The following is a 16348-nucleotide window of genomic DNA, read 5'->3' as shown; positions in this document are numbered from 1 at the left end:
AATAACAAATTCATTGTCACATTTCAATCAAGTATATTAAGATAATTCCGTAATGGAAACCGATAGTCTTGGAATCATACAGCAGATTATGTTGCATCCGCATCCATGCAGAGAAGAACAGAGGTTATGGTTCGGTCCCATGGCCTACCAGGTATTTTTAGCATTTTCTGTTTTTATTTCAGTTTATCAGCATCCGTAGTATTTTGCATTTGAATGTCTATTACTGAGATGTGCTCAACCTAGAAATGCATGAATATATTTCCAATTTGAACCAATGCCTTTCTGCACTAAAAAATTGTACTACTTGACCACGATCCATTGGCGTTGCTTTCAGCATGCTTTAACCAATTAGCATCAAATTTCGACACTTCTGGCTTCAAGAAGGCACACAGACTACGTCAATTTTACTTTGACGCGATAGAGTCAATTCACTGTCAAGATGCAAATAATCTCCTCTAAATGCAAATAACCTGCTTTAATTGTAATGATAAGGAAAACGTCTTTATCGCACAAAAATTGTCAGTATCCTGCAAAGTTTTATTGATGGTAAATTGAAAGATACTTACTGAGGATTTGGATTCTCCGTGTACTTAAAGTGTAGGAATAGTGCAGAGAATGATCTTTAGTAGTTACTTAGTTCTGACCATTCTCGTCTGTGCTAAGCTGCGAGTAAATGTGCAGCCAGTTTTGAAAACGTGGATACCACCAACAGTGTATAAAGGTCCAGGGATGGTGCAAAGCACCTTCTTGATCTCCGACTCTCCACTTTTATGTCGCCCTGTGGCCATCGTGCTATTATAATTGCCCACTCACATTGAGCTTCCCCGACCAAAAGTCCATTTCTTTCCAACTATTCAAACTCTACTTCCAGTTGACTGTTCATTGAATATGGAACGTCTTGGGCTGTAGTGGATTGGATTGAAACCAGGTTTCATGATTATGTGTTTTATGTCAATTTATGCCCATGTAAGCGTTTTTGGGGTTACCGTACTTGGTTATAATACGTTAATATTTTTCCATTCCTTGCTCAAGAGAGTCAGAAGTTCGAATCGGAGTGTTTTAAATTTTGGGAATTCATATTTGAAGATCATGCCGTGTATCTATCATACTACCTTCAAAATCTAAGGGAAGGAAAGGGAAGGTGTCTGAAATAGGTATCTTTCCCTGTGATGGAACAACATGAAACCCTCAATCTGCGAATGAGTTAGTCAGGACTCAAGTCACTCAAGCATATATAAAACAAGCAAACGCAGCATGATAGCTTGTATTACATATACTAATTAAGATAAATTCTGTGTCAAGTTGTGTCAATATTGTGCAAATTCCCTCTTTCTGACATCTTGTGAGAAAAATATTCCCCACTGCTGTACATTGCAAACCTAGATTTTATTCGTTGCGTTATGCTTATATTTAACGTTACAATGTGCTTTCTTCTTGCGCGTACAGCATGTGGATTCCATAAAGGAACAACGATAATGTTTGCTAATATATCTGTTTGAGCTGATTCCTCCTAATTCTGACTACATGATGCTTCTGTACCAATCTTTAGGACTTGTACTTTGATATAGACAGCAACTGACAAAGCTCACAATTTCTTGTCATTTCTGGCTACCCTCTCGACGTAGGTCACGATTTTTAAAGGAAAATCAGACGTGAGGCCTTTTATGCCTAACATCTGTCACTGGATCCTTTAATCACATCAGCCACAAATGAGTCTGCTCCTCAGTTAACGTTCTAAAATTTTTGCACAGTCTCTATGCATCTATCGGCCTTTCGGTGCAATGATTTAATCACTCATTGTTTCTTCCATTTACATGTTGCAAATTTCCCTTTCTGTAAAATCTCGTTGACATATGGTTAGAAGTGGTCTTCTAACTTTTGAATAATCTCCACAAATGAAGTATCTTTAGCATTCAGTGGTTCCCTTAAAGTTATGAATGTACCATGTGCATTTGCGTTGACTTCTGTAAAACTGCTTTCTTTTATTCCCTCATCGGTGCATTCAATAACTGCACATTTTCAGCACTGGCTCGTCTCAGGAATATACTAGCTATACGAAATTATCAGCGTCGTTCAGATATATTGCAAAAAAATCTAAAGAAAGAAAAAATCTGTCAAAAGACTGTTAATGCAGTTCGTTATCAGGGCCACAATTTCCTCCTCCTGGGCCGAGTAACTCTAAACAGTTGGCTCTGGGTCGCGGAACGCCATTGCAGCGAGACCGACAGACCCATTAATTACCTTTGCAAAAGGTAATTGCAAACAAGGCAATGGCCAGGTCCTGCACGATCAGCCCCAATATATTTTGAGATGCACCTTGGACTGTAACATCGGGATGAAAACAGGGACTTCAAAATTATGTGAAAGTTAATCTCAGTTAACAGCAGCGCATTTAAATGTGAGGCGCTTACGGCTAATATACTCCAATGATGCAATTACATTCTATAACTACATAATATTTAATATTATGCATGAATATACAACAAATATCTGAAGATAATTAGAAATCTACGTTTAATGTCTTTGCTTCCCCATGCTTTTCCTCGTTCATTACTGAGGATCCACACTTATCCCAAAACATGTGATCTTTCTAATATTAACAATGCCAAACAGTTAACGGGTTCGTTGTATAACCTATGCAATATTTCCGGGATCTCTTCCGTAATTGAAATATTCATAATGTCCTATTGTTTGGTGCTTGATTATACCACGGATTTGTTTAGTCTTCCAGCCATACGTCTTTATCTCGACATGGCTGTATACTTCACCCGGCTACCTTTTCACTAACGGCATGCTTATAATATATTCAGTTCTCCAATAACTATATATCCATTTTAATATTCCCTGCAAAATTATTTAGCTATTGAATTTAACAATCCAGCATAAAGAGGGTTCACTCCTGTAGGTATCTGCGACCATATATATCATGACCGAAAAGGTTGAGACACTATTGTTATAACGCCTCAATGCGCCACGTAAACACACAAAGTGGTTTACATTTGGTAGGCAATGCCAGAAAATGGTGGAAGCAGATTGAATTATAGATGTCAAACAGAAGCTGGATTTTAACTGAAAGCAAATAATTCATAGGATATTGGATGAAGGTGACTGCGAATGTTATTACATCGGGATGACCTTCCTCCGAGATGCAAACAGTATGCAATTCAGTGATCCTGAGACTCATGTTCAAGGTTAAACCACAGACCTAAGATCAGGATCTGGCACTCTATGACAACTTGTTGAATTTCTATAAATATCGTTAAGGCCATCCTCCTTAAAAATATCAGAGCTACATCGTATTTCGAATTTGGAACAGTAGCGGATCGTACAGAATTATATACTCATAGTGCACAGTGATTAATCATAATCATAATCCTTTTGGGCCACTGACTCTGCGCCCATTTATTCTAATTCAGGACTTATTACATTTTATTCTCCTCATATTCCCCTCAACCACCACCCTCACAAGTACCATATTCGACCATTTATATACGTACGAAGGATAATTTACAGTGGCCAATTAACTTACCAACCTGTACATCTTTGGGATGTGTAAAGAAAGAGAAACACCACAGGAATCACATGCAATCTCCACACCAACAGCACAGAATGTCAGAAATGAATACGGGTCGCGGTAGCCCTGCTAGTAATCATGATCTGCCGCCGTATTCAAAGATGGTGGCATAGCTCGCAAGGTAGCATTGTTGCACGCGTTACGAGACTTTACACTGCACTGGAACCGCTGCGAAGTGGGGGTATTTCAGCTCATGTTACTGTTATCCGGGGAGAGGTTTATGAACAGTAAAGCCACTAAATGTTGGCGTAAACTGCGTGCAGGCTTTTTGGTGATTATCTTAACGTTTTATTTATGCAGTTCGTGTTTATCTTCCTGCTGTTCTCTACCTACTAATCTAAATACGATTAGTTGTTTATAACAGGTGTTATTTATTAAACTTCACATGTGAACATGAACGGCCGAAACTAAAATTTACATTTCAAGGAGATTGACTATACTATCGACATATAAGCAGAGGTCAGGTAACGAGTTACCAGAAGTTAGTGCCCAAACGTAAAAATATTGAGTCGTCAGGCGATCCGGTATCTACAGTGGCAACTAGCAGGGATGTATTAAAACTATTAATCAAATTCAATGACAGCAGACTCTTTTCATTTCTCCCATTCTGTTCCGATATAAAATGGCACCCGAAATGTCTGACTGACCAAAGCTAAGTTAATTAATAATTAACGATTTTACTGGCATTCATTCATTCATTTTATTAATTAATTTCATTTCATTTTACGTTGCGATAAATACATGACCACATATGCTTCTTTTTCGTCATTTGGTAAGAGTTCACGTCACAGTAAGCTTACGGCAGCAATGAATATTATGAATAAAATGTAACTCAAACTATTTATTGTGCATGCCAGCATTTCATTATCTGATACCTGTAAGCCCATGAGATCATTCGAAATGTAGGCAATTTGTAATTCAAAAAGCAATAAAGTTTTCATCTGCTTGTTTGGCAAATCTTTAGCCGGATACCAAATTACCACGCAGCACGACAGCTTTCCTTAACGAGAAGGATGAGTTCATAGAGAATATTTCTGTGATCCTGGCCTACCATGTTCACAATACCGTGACAACTCAGCGATGAAAACTATGAAACGGAATGCATCAGATTCTACATTTGTTTTACAGTAACTTTGTTTAGAACATAGAACACTACAGCACAGTAAAGGCCCTTTGGCCTACAATGTTGTGCCGACATGTTATCCTGCTCAAAGATCTATCTATCCCTTCCCTCTCACATAGCCCCCTATTTTTCTATCATTCATGCGTCTATCTAAGGTATACCATTTGTACTAAATGATGCAACAGAGCACAAGCACAATAGGCACAAGTAAATTCAACTGATTTCGAAAGACAAAATGCATTCTGTCTATCTAAGAGTCTCTTAAATGTCCCTAATGTATCCTCCCCCACAACCTCTGCAGGCAGTGCGTTCCACGCACCCACCACCCTCTGTATAAAAAAACTTAGCCCTGACGTCCCTCTTATACCTTCCTCCAATCACCTTAAAATTATGTCCCCTCGGGTTAGCCATTGTCGCTCTGGAAGTTATTGAAGTTAATATGAGTATGGGTTCCTGCAGTAAATACATTGACTCAACTAAATTTATTCGCTTTTTAGGTACGTTCAGAATTGAAGGTAAAGCCGATGATTTGATATACCTTGGTCTGCACTACTTTGACCCGAATCTGGGAGAACGCAAGAAGGCATATTTCCAGTTCATTTTTTTTATTTAGGTGAATTAAATTTGTAAACATCAAGACATATTCTTCAGAACACCAAGAGTACTATTTCTCAATGCAGAAAGCTCTACGTATTTTCTTGATATTGTGTAATATAACATAGCATAAGAAGCTGAAGGAACACAACACCAACCAATTAAAAAGCCTAATTAAGACAGCGAAAGAAGAATATCAATGCATAAGCAAGTCAATAGCAGCGACTGAATTCTCTAATGCAGTGCGAAAAAAACAATATTTATAGTCCATTCTTGCCTTCTCTTGCAACGGTTAATATCTTCCAAAATGTGTGTTTTTATTTTCTGTTACTACCAGCAGAGATTCGGCCTATTATCGCATTTGTTCCTTGTCTTGTCATCGGTCTCAATTGAGCTCCAATCTATCAATCCATAATTTGACTGTTGAAAATGAAGAAACCACTTGCAATTTAGCTTGCATTTCGTTAAGAGTGGAGTCCTTTTTTGATAATTGTAAATGTTTGGTTATTGCTGAGTTTGCATTAATTTTCTCAAAAGTACTTCCAATGTCTGAAAAGACGCGTTAGCGAAGAACATCGTGAATATTTGCTGATGGAATTCTCCTTTTTTCAGTAACTAGGGAATCGCAAAAAATATTCCTCATTGCAGATATATTTTCCAATATATGCCCATGAGTCATGCCTATGTGGGACCAGGACAATTCTGTCGCACAATGATGTGGCTCATTACGAACACCTGCAGTTACAACTGTGTAAGACTTGAAGCATACTCATACACAATGAGATCGCTACTTGATAGAAAATAAAGTTAAAATGGGAAGATTATGAAGAACAAGTTGTCTCTATGCAAACTTCTTGCCACAATTATGCGAACGATATCATTTCATCCGTTATGAAGCTGTTCACGCTTCTTATAAAGCATGGGAATGTATTTCCAGAAAACTTCTCTGTTCCGGTTCCACTTGATTTTTAGCCAAAGTATTTTGTCCAGAAGGGCACCCTTCCATCGAAGATTGCTCCAAATCCCACTGACGGTTACCGCATATCTGAAATTGAACGAGAAACCAGGTTTCAGAAATATAATTTATGAAGTTCTCCTATCCAGTTAACAATGTGAGTTAGTCTGGAAAATCCTGAATCACTTTGCCGTAGTGACACAACGATTAAGTTGGCAGACTATTAACTCCGAACATCTGTACTAACAAATCCCACCTTGGCTGTTATGCAATTTAATAACATGGATTTTTAAAATTAACCTTAGTGAGGATCACCATGAAACGGCTGTAAAACTCACATTCTCTGTTCATGCACTGATGATGGTATGGTGGAGAGGGGTGGGGGTGTGTGTCTGTTATCCTTGTCATGTCTGTCCAAAATGTGACTTCAGAGCCATAGCAAAGTGGTTGACACTAAAACGTACCTTGAAATGGTCTAGCAAGCCAATTAGTTGAAAATACCACCTTTCCACAGAAACCTGGGAAAGGCTGCCTAATTTATCAGAACTTACCCACAGCTTTGGTTAATCAATAGCCTGATGACCATGCTTACAGCGGCAGCGCATAGTGGCTGCACCATCTACAAAATGCACAGTAGACACTTACCTTAACTACACGCGAGCTGCCTCCCAAAATCTGCCTCAAGGAAGGAAAAGAGAAAGAGGCGCATGGAAACGACATCATTACATTTTCCCCTCCAAGTTGAATTCCATCTTGACTTGGAAACATACCACAGTTCGTTCAACCTCGCTGTGTCTAAACACAGCAGCTGACTACCAGCAGCATCACCTGAGTACTCTGACCTCAAGCAGAATACTTACCACTGTCTTCATAAGGAAAATTAGAGATGGACAATAATGCTGACCTTGCCAGAGACTCACTGTTCCGAAAAACACGAAGTAAAAATAGTAGCACATAGTTACATTGGCGAACGTTTCACTCTGGCATTTAAATTATTTTAGAAAACATATAGGCTTCAAACCATGTCTAAGTTTACAGTGACCATGCCGGTAAATCGGATCATATATTTTTGCTTAACTCTTTATCTGAATATGTTCCAGCTGCTTGAATCCTGCTCCTAGTTCGATGGTGTCCATTCAGCACTGCAAGTGTGCACGGAACTGTAACTGGTTATTTCAGAATTCAGTGCGGTGATTATCTAGACACCTGCTTGACAGACGACACGTCTTTATGAATTCCTATGTCATATTTATTTTATTCAAGCTAATGCAGCACGTAAGTGCCATGCGCACAATTTTGACGTTATACTGTTAAAATACAATGCGGATAGTTCGTAACAGATAGAAATGTGAAAATTATTTGGATATTTATGTGCAGCGATAATGCCTCATATGCCACAGTGCAGGACATATTTTCTAAATTCATAACTGATTTATTTTTGTTCAAAATGGTACATTCTTATAGTTTACGCAACTGAAGCAAAAGTAGTTTTTTAGCTAGTGGTCGCTTAAAAGACTACAAACCATGAATTTCGAGGAAGATGAATTTTGGAAATCCATTAATATGTAAAAGCGTTGTTTCTCTTCGCCGCAATTACTAAAAATGGTAAACCACTTACGGTGAATTTTCTATTTCTCCAAAATTTAAACCAAGCACTATCGTGCCTGAAGCTTTACTTCGGCAGCAACAGAGTTTGCTCGTACATATGCAGCTTTTATTGAGTGTCCGATTTTCAGAAACTCATGCAAGATTACTGTCCGTTATGCAGAAAGACTTAAATAAAAGCCTATATAATTTATCGCGAAATGGCAATGAGCGTTCATGTGCCACATTACCAGGTCTTCTGGAAATTGATATGTTATATCCATTGGTTCCTCTTCATCCACATGCCTTTCCAAATACATCCAATAAATTAGTGGTTTCCCTTTCACAATCCACGTTGAATTTGCCAGGTTACTTTTCATTTTCTATTCTAAATGCCATGCTATAATGCAGTAATCGATAGTTTTTAATGTTTTCGCATCATGGATTTTAAGTAGTTTCCTACTTTCTGTGTCCCTGTATTTTTGAATAAAGGAGTTACATATGTTTTTTTAATCTAATCAAATATAAGGATGGGTGGAAAGTTAAGGCAAATACATTAACTCCTATTTGAAACGCATTTTATTTTGAAATCGTGAGTAAAATGTTCCTGAAGACTGTGGAGGGCAAGATTTTTTTCAGTCCTACCTTCCTGATAACTCCTTTCTAACCTCCAAAATGGCTGAATTGCAGGTTTTTAATGAGAAATTACTTCAGTGTATTAATGCAACGTACCTATGTAGTACACCTGTATATCTTTGTTTTCTATCATTAATTCCCCAGACATACAAATATTATTCAGAATCGAGGTCACTGTAAAAACTCTTAAAAAATCTATAACAATTGTTACAAACTTTTTATACATGCCTTGTGAGCTTTGCTATAGACTCTATTTTTCCTTTAGTAACCTGTTGGTCGTTTAAAAAAAATATTCCACCTAATAGTCTGATCTGCTGAAACGTTCTGTGCAAATATATGCTTTTTCCTTAACTTGAATATTAACCATCACATTTTAGTTAACACAGATGGCGGTTCTACCCTTAACTTCGCATTTTTTCTGTTGCAATTTATCCATTCTCTGTCATCTAAAAGATCCCTTTAAATGTTTGCCACCACATATTGATGATCAATGCCTGGTCATAATTCGCTCGTCGACTTTAGCTTGTTCTGCTTTGATACCCTTACAATCCAATTTATTAAGTTTAAAACTGTAGTCTTGGACTCATTCCTCTTTTCCCTTAAACTCACTGCAAAGGTGAAATATATTATGATCGCTGCCACCAAAGGAAGCCTGAACCATGAAGTCAGTAATTGATCCGAACCCATTATACTGTTTCCAGCCTGGCGAAATCTGCTCTCTGGTTGGCTCCAGAATCTGTAGTACTGAGGAACAATGCCGTAAGTACTCTACTGAATTTTCATCTTGCCTATCGAAATCCTACAGATTTTATATAGACTAAAATCTTTCATAATTCTTGGCTTGCCGTTCTAGGGAGTACACGTTATTTATTCCTCTTTGCCCTATCTTGTAGTTACACGTAGGGTCCGGTAAACCTCATCAAGACGTGAGTTATGGTTTTCATTATTGATCATCTCTATCCAAATCGCTTCTGCGTCCTCACTCCCTAAACTTGTCCTATCCCTTCGACAGCACCACGAACAACATTAATTAACAAAGCTATTCCTCTACCTTCCCCTAGGTTCTTAGTGCCCAAGCAAATTCTCTGATTCTATTCAATATTCATCCTCAGTCCGCATTGTGCTGCAGCCATGTATAAGTTTTACGTTCTTGGCATATGTAATAACACTGCTGATGTTGTTATCATCATCGTTATTACTATTATTCTCTACCATTACGTGAACAGTTATGATTTTTACCCACGGTTGTATACACAACGGGTAAGAATAATAATGGTTAATTCATATAGGAAGGGATGCTATTTTACAAACTCCTCATGGGTTGCCATTCATGTATGTATCAAAAACAAAGTGTTTTCCAATTTATTGCCAATGATTATTTGAGGGTATTAATTTTAAGGAGAATCGGCAATCGTGGAATATTACTGTGACCTGGAGATGAAGAAGAAACTGGACACAATGGAATTCTGTTGTACTAGAATGTTGTAAATTGTGGCTTAATTGGGGTATTCTTTGGTAGAGAGGAACCGTAAATTATCTTAGTTAAGGATATTGCGAGAATATTTCCACAGCCAAATGACCTGTCTGGACAATCTTCACTGTTGCTTCAGTGACCACCATAATTTTGGAATTATGGATGTTCATTGATAAAAAAAAACATTCACAATTCCTTAGAAAAGCACATAACGTGTGCCTGAACAACATTCGAGTATGAACTGGCATCTAATAACGAACATACGTGCTATATAACTGCCAACCTGTGATCGTTCCCCCAAATCAGGTCATTTACACAGGATGTTCAAATCATGCTACCATTAAATCACACATTCTAGGGTATAACCATTGCCCAGAAAATTAAATGGTACTGCGGCGGCTAAGTATCTTTCAACCAGCCCCAATCCGTGCCACGACGGTGACGGGATATGCTTGGCTGGATGAGTCCAGGTCGAAACATATGCAGGAGGTTTATCCCCTTGCAAGGTAAAGTTTGAGTGACACATTATCCACAACTACTAATATTCATTCCCCCCAAACCATCGGCACAAGTGTGCAGCTTTTATACAATGCACTGCAGTTATTCGCCAAAGAGACTCTAACTGCACGAACAAAACCCACAAACTTCACTCATTAGAAAGACATGACCAACAGACACATGAGAACACCAGCACCTGCACGTTACTTGTCTTCATTAGCTAAATTGGAAAGCCACCGCAATTGCTTTATAATCACCAGTTGAAATCCTGGAACTCCCTGCACAGCAGAATTATTGAAGTGCCTTTATCACGTGGACTTCAATTCTTCAGATGATGGCTTACTTTTCAAGTGCAGTTTATGATGATAATGTGTTGTAATATTTCCATTAAAACGTACGTTCCATAATGACTAAAAATTAAATTACTTGTGATGGAGCTGGAAGGTAACGTAGCTGGAGATGTTAGTTAAAATATTTCTCGTATTTGTTATTTTGCTGCACGTTATGCTGCACCATTCAGTTCGCTTTGAATAATGGATTACATTTGCAAAGATTAACCTGACCTCAGAATAACATTTGCACAGCACAATGCGAACCTGAGAGCTGGGGCTTCCAAAGGCCTCGTGCCATATCAAACAGTTTCAAATTTCGTACGCATTTTGCTTTTTTAATGTTCTTTATATATGGCAAAATCAGATAAATCATTAAGGAGAGAATCAGTAACAAAACAGACCATAATTAAAATTGTATGCAAAATAACCAGGGGCAAACTGAAGAAAAAGAAAATCATTTAGAAAATTCTATACTGCTTTTTTTTCTAAAACAAAAGTACTTATTCAATGTAAAATGGAATAATATGAATAGTGGTGAATGTGCAGGACAATGGATAAGCAACAGGGGAATTGATCTTTCAAAGAGGTAGCACAATGACTGAATAGACTCCTACGGTCCTATTCCACTCAATGATTCCTTGAAAGTTCAATGGACAAGCCGATTTCTGCTAATTATAGGCCAGAAACAGGAAAAGTCCAGCTTCAATCGCAACAGTTTTGCTATTATAAAGAAAATCCTTCTATACTTTGTTCAGTTACGTTTGGCACTGAAATGTTAGTGAATTAAATTGACAATTTGTGAATAATTCACATAAAATCTGAATGTACAGTTTATGCTAAACATAAATATACTAGTTCTCAAGTATTTTCTTTGTTCAACTGTTGTCAAATTAATATTTCAGTACAAATCTAAATGTAATTAATTCGATTTGCTTTTGATTAACATCACGAATGCTATCAAGATAAGATTTTAGTATAAACATCGGTGTGGTTAAAGAAACCTTTGAGAACACCCTTCACCTCAACTGATCCGATATTTCCTTCAAATGCAGAGCTTCCACTTTCTTGAGCAATGCACGACACCGTGTTCCTGACAATCAGCAGTGCAGCATGTCCTTCCAGCCTCAGAAGCATTAAATCATTTGTGGTTGAATCTGGAAAATGGCGTGCTGACTGCAGATCCACAGTTGCCATACAAATTCTGCCACATGGATACCTCTTCATTAGTGTTGGACAAGAACAACAATTATTCATTCCATTTCTACGTTGGCGGATTTTAATTGCGAAGAATGTTACAGCTGTCACGAACCAGCAACAAAAGAAACACACTGAGTATGATTCAGCGTTAAAAACTATTTTATTAATCACTACTTATGATAATATGTAAAATAAAAGTAAAAATGTTAGTATGTTAGAATTCAAAAATATTAAACCTCGAACGTTAACCCCAAAACTAAACTCGTCGTCTGTGTGTGTTACAAAGTCCCAAACTCCAAGTTCCGGAATGGTTCTTAAAGTTCAGTTCCGCAAGCCATAAGGTGAAACATGAGCAAGGGCTTCTTCAACAACCACCGTTGTCAGAAGATAAGACGTAGGTGTAGAGAACATAGGGAGAGTAAATACGAAATCCAAATGTTCCATGATGGAACCCAAACGACACTTCAGTGTTTACTCGGTAGTGACTTCCTCACCCCGAAAAGCATCCGAATTGTGGTCGTCCACACAAATACCTGTTTCCTTCTACAGGTCAGCAACAAAGTGAACTCCACCGGATTACTTCCAACTTCCATACATGGATTTCAGTAGCAAACACAGTTATTGTTTCTCATCCATCGATAGAGAAAACAAGCAGGCTGGTGTCTCTCTCCCTTCTCTCTCTCTCTCTCTCCTTCTTCTTCTGACTTCTTCAACAACGTAATTACGTCCTTTATCTTCTATTGACGTAAACACGCCCCACACACACACACACACACACACACACACTCTCTCTCTCTATCTTAAAGGGACTTTCACTGAGTCCGTAACACAGCTATCAGAACAAGATAGCATTTTTAAGGAAATGGCAGCAGAAGGTATAATCAAATCGTATCTTAAATCGGATGACCATTGTTCTGAATTCCCCAAACTATCCATAACTGAATCCTTCCCTGTACTGTTATCCAACACTAATATGTTGATATTGACTGACGCTGAAATGGATGGTTTCCCATTGTCCTTCGCCAATACTACGATTTTCTGCTTGGGAGCATCTTTGATTCCAAAACGTCGGAGAGTCCAGAGACCTCCTTCATTTTCAAAGAACAAGCTTTTATCAGTAGGCCGGAGAAGTTTATAATCTAATTGTCCGTTCTTTCCAGAATCTCCATCAGTGGCCATGACTGTTGCAAAGAAAGAAATCGGAGGAGCAGATCTTGGGATTGTCACCTTCACTTCAGAATCTTTGTTGGGCTTCGGCGATTGGATCACAGGGATGTTGTCATTCCGATCCTCAATGAACACACCAACAGATGTAGTGGCACTAAGCGGAGGAGTTCCGGCATCGTTCACTTGTACATTAATTCGCAAATATTTAATGAATTCGTAATCAACGGTGCGTTGAGCAAATGTTTCTCCAGTGGCTGAATTTATTGAGACGAAATGGGAGACGGGCAAGTCTTCTACAGAGCGTTCCACGATGGAGTATGTCAGGTTACCATTGTTACCGAGATCGCGGTCATGCGCTAAAACTGAACCAATGAAAGACCCGATGGGATTATTTTCTGTCAACAACATTATAAAGCAAGGATAGATGAAACGCGGCGCATTGTCATTTACATCTGCGACTTCAATGCGGATTGTTTTGTGGTTAGTGGCGGGTAACCTCCATCTCTGCATCCGACAGTAATGTTGTACTCGTCCACAACTTCACGGTCCAAGTAACCAGGAAGCACCACTGTATAATAGCCATTGAGAGAGTCTTCGAGAACAAAGTGAGTATATTCAGCGATTGAACACTGAATATCCACTCTTCCTCCGGAATCCTGGTCAGTTACATTCAGAAGAAGAACTGGCGTTTCTAGTGGTAAGTCTTCTGAGACTGGACTGTAATTCGAAATAACTGCTATTTCAGGGGCGTTATCACTAACATCCTGAATCTTTATGAGGACGGTACTATATGCTAGCGCAGCTTGAGGACCCATATACATTGCCTGCACCGAAATTTCATAATTCTTCGCCTCTTCAAAGTCCACTTTTCCAACCACACTAATTTCTCAGTTAGTAGAGTTTACATGAAATAGGCGACGCAATCTGTCTGGAGTTCGATCGCTGAAAGAACCGTTTAAGCCTTCATCGTTATCAATGGAGTTCATCTTCATAATTATAGAACCGTTCTGTGCGTTTTCTGGAATAGTTGTCTCATGTAGTGTCTGTTCAAAAACCGGAGCATGCTCGTTCACATCAGATACGTTGATGGTGATTTGGGTGGTTCCAGATTTTTCAGGGGTTCCTCCATCAATTACAGTAAGCGTTAAGTTATGGGTTGCTTGCTGCTCTCAGTCTACAGACCTTTGAACTACGAGTCCTGAAAAAACACATCGTCATTACCTGGCATTACTTCCAAAGTAAGATGCTCATTTTCACTAATTTGGTAGGCTCGAACGTTGTTGTTTCCGGCGTCGGCATTGTGCGCAGCTTGGAGTGGAAACGGGAACCGATCGACACCAATTCAGGGATTTCGACGTTGTATTCATTTCTCTAGAAGACGGGTGGATTGTCGTTGATATCCAGAACCTCAACTTCCACATTATGCAGCTTTAATGGATTTTCCATCACGACTTCTAACATTAATTTGCAAGCGAGTACATGCCCACAAAGCTGCTTTCTGTCTATTTTCTCTTGTACAAACAATATTCCTGTGTTTACCTCAACCCCCAGATATTGTTTTTTGTACTCAGCAACGATGCGAAATTGGCTCGGGGAAAGCTGACCCGTATCTATCCCTAGGTCCTTGGCGATGTTTCCAACTGTAGCGCCAAGCTCTAATTCTTCAGGTATTGTATAACGAATTGAGCCACAAAATGAATACGAGACATGCACCAGTATTAAACGAATAACATGCCCCAGTGACCTAGGATTGCTCAGTTTCGCCGCCATTTCAGGAAAAAGCGTATCGAAAATTTCGCTGCAGGTATCCCCAGCGATTGTTCCTCGCTTATTACTTCGGCTTCCCAAAAGATATACTTTACCTGCGGCACAGAAATGTTGTTCTTCAGCAGAATCGCTGGGGAAAGCTCCTCAAAATTTCACTGAATCTTTCTCAGATGTGAAGAGAGACCGCGTAGTGTTGAGTTGTTCTCTTCTTTGATACTGCGTAGTATTTATTGCGGGGGCGAAGTGCTGGATCTCCAGACAGATTGCTTCACTCCATTAGTAGACAGCGACACAAAGACATTTGGCCAGTAATAACAGCAATCTTTCTTAAAGCAACACCGCCACTATTAAATAACAGTTGATTGCTTTGAGGAATTAGAATTGTTCAACTTAAAATTTCGCTTCCTTTTTCCTAGTTATTAACTTGGTAGCATCGGTGTTGGCTTGTGTAACTTACCACAAATTTGAGAGAATGCCCAGCACATAATTCCGTCTTTAAAGTCATATCCATGGAACATATTTTCCCGAGATGCAATAATGAAATAAAAAATCCGGTGCAACGCCAATCAAAATCTTAATAGGAATGATGATTTTCAAATGACGTTGTGCGTTATCTGAACGTAAAGCAGTGAGTACAGCTTTGGAGTATAAATATGACACGATAAGTAAACGTTTTGTTTCCAGAGCTAAACAAAAAGTCTAATAGAGAGAATTACTTATTTGGAGTCATTAAATCAATTATTGCACAGCAGGTAGATGGATCATTGCCTTGGTTGTTGAGGCAACGTTGGGAAAGTTGGGAACTGTTCAAGGTACATTCATTTTGTGCAATCATATGCCCCGCCAAACTTCAAATGGAGTAGACATTTTGCCACCAATATGTTTTCCCATCACACCGAATGGTTAGTGTGCATTCAAATTTGATGTAGGATAATGTTTCAACACAAAATAACGATTCTGAAGGGATATTTGTTTCTTTCAAATTTTGATTCCTTTAAATTCTTCAATTTAATCTCCTCCATTTATTCCCGCAAACCAGAACAAATTGTGGAATTTTGCACAGATCTCATTTATTGTACATGATCACGTATCATTCATAGAATTTAACTGAAAGAAGCGATAAAACTATCTAAATACCGGGAAATGTGTTCTGCACAGTAGCTAACTGCAGATCCTATGCAAATGGTAAGTGTATGTTCTATAGGATTTTTATCAGGGACCATCATAAGATATAAGATTTCTTTATCAGTCACATGTACATCGAAACACACAGTGGAATGCATCTTTGCGGAGAATGTTCTGGGGCAGCCCGCAAGTGTCGCCATGCTTCCGGCGACAACATAGTATGCCCAGAACTTCCAAACTCCTACGTCTTTGGAATGTCGGAGGAAAGCGGAGCACCCGGAGGAAACCCACGCAGTCACGGGGACGACATACGAACAGCGCC

The 16348-nt window shown here is 38.8% G+C and overlaps 1 protein-coding gene across 2 annotated transcripts in view; it reads right to left on the bottom strand.

Annotated features, from left to right (window-relative positions):
- Positions 1 to 4225: 4225 nt before the first annotated feature.
- The window catches only part of LOC127569077 (protocadherin beta-15-like), a 62308-nt gene continuing 50185 nt past the window's right edge, over positions 4226 to 16348 (bottom strand). For both annotated transcript variants that reach the window (XM_052013410.1, XM_052013411.1), the window contains exon 2: positions 4226 to 6336. In XM_052013410.1, the coding sequence (XP_051869370.1) occupies positions 6202 to 6336 (135 nt within the window). In that variant the 3' untranslated portion in view covers positions 4226 to 6201. The remainder of the gene's footprint in view (positions 6337 to 16348) is intronic.

Source organism: Pristis pectinata, chromosome 4, assembly GCF_009764475.1.
Source record: "Pristis pectinata isolate sPriPec2 chromosome 4, sPriPec2.1.pri, whole genome shotgun sequence".
Classification (NCBI taxonomy): domain Eukaryota; kingdom Metazoa; phylum Chordata; class Chondrichthyes; order Rhinopristiformes; family Pristidae; genus Pristis; species Pristis pectinata.
Note: the sequence above shows the minus strand (reverse complement) of the source record. Positions and strands in the feature narration are given on the sequence as shown.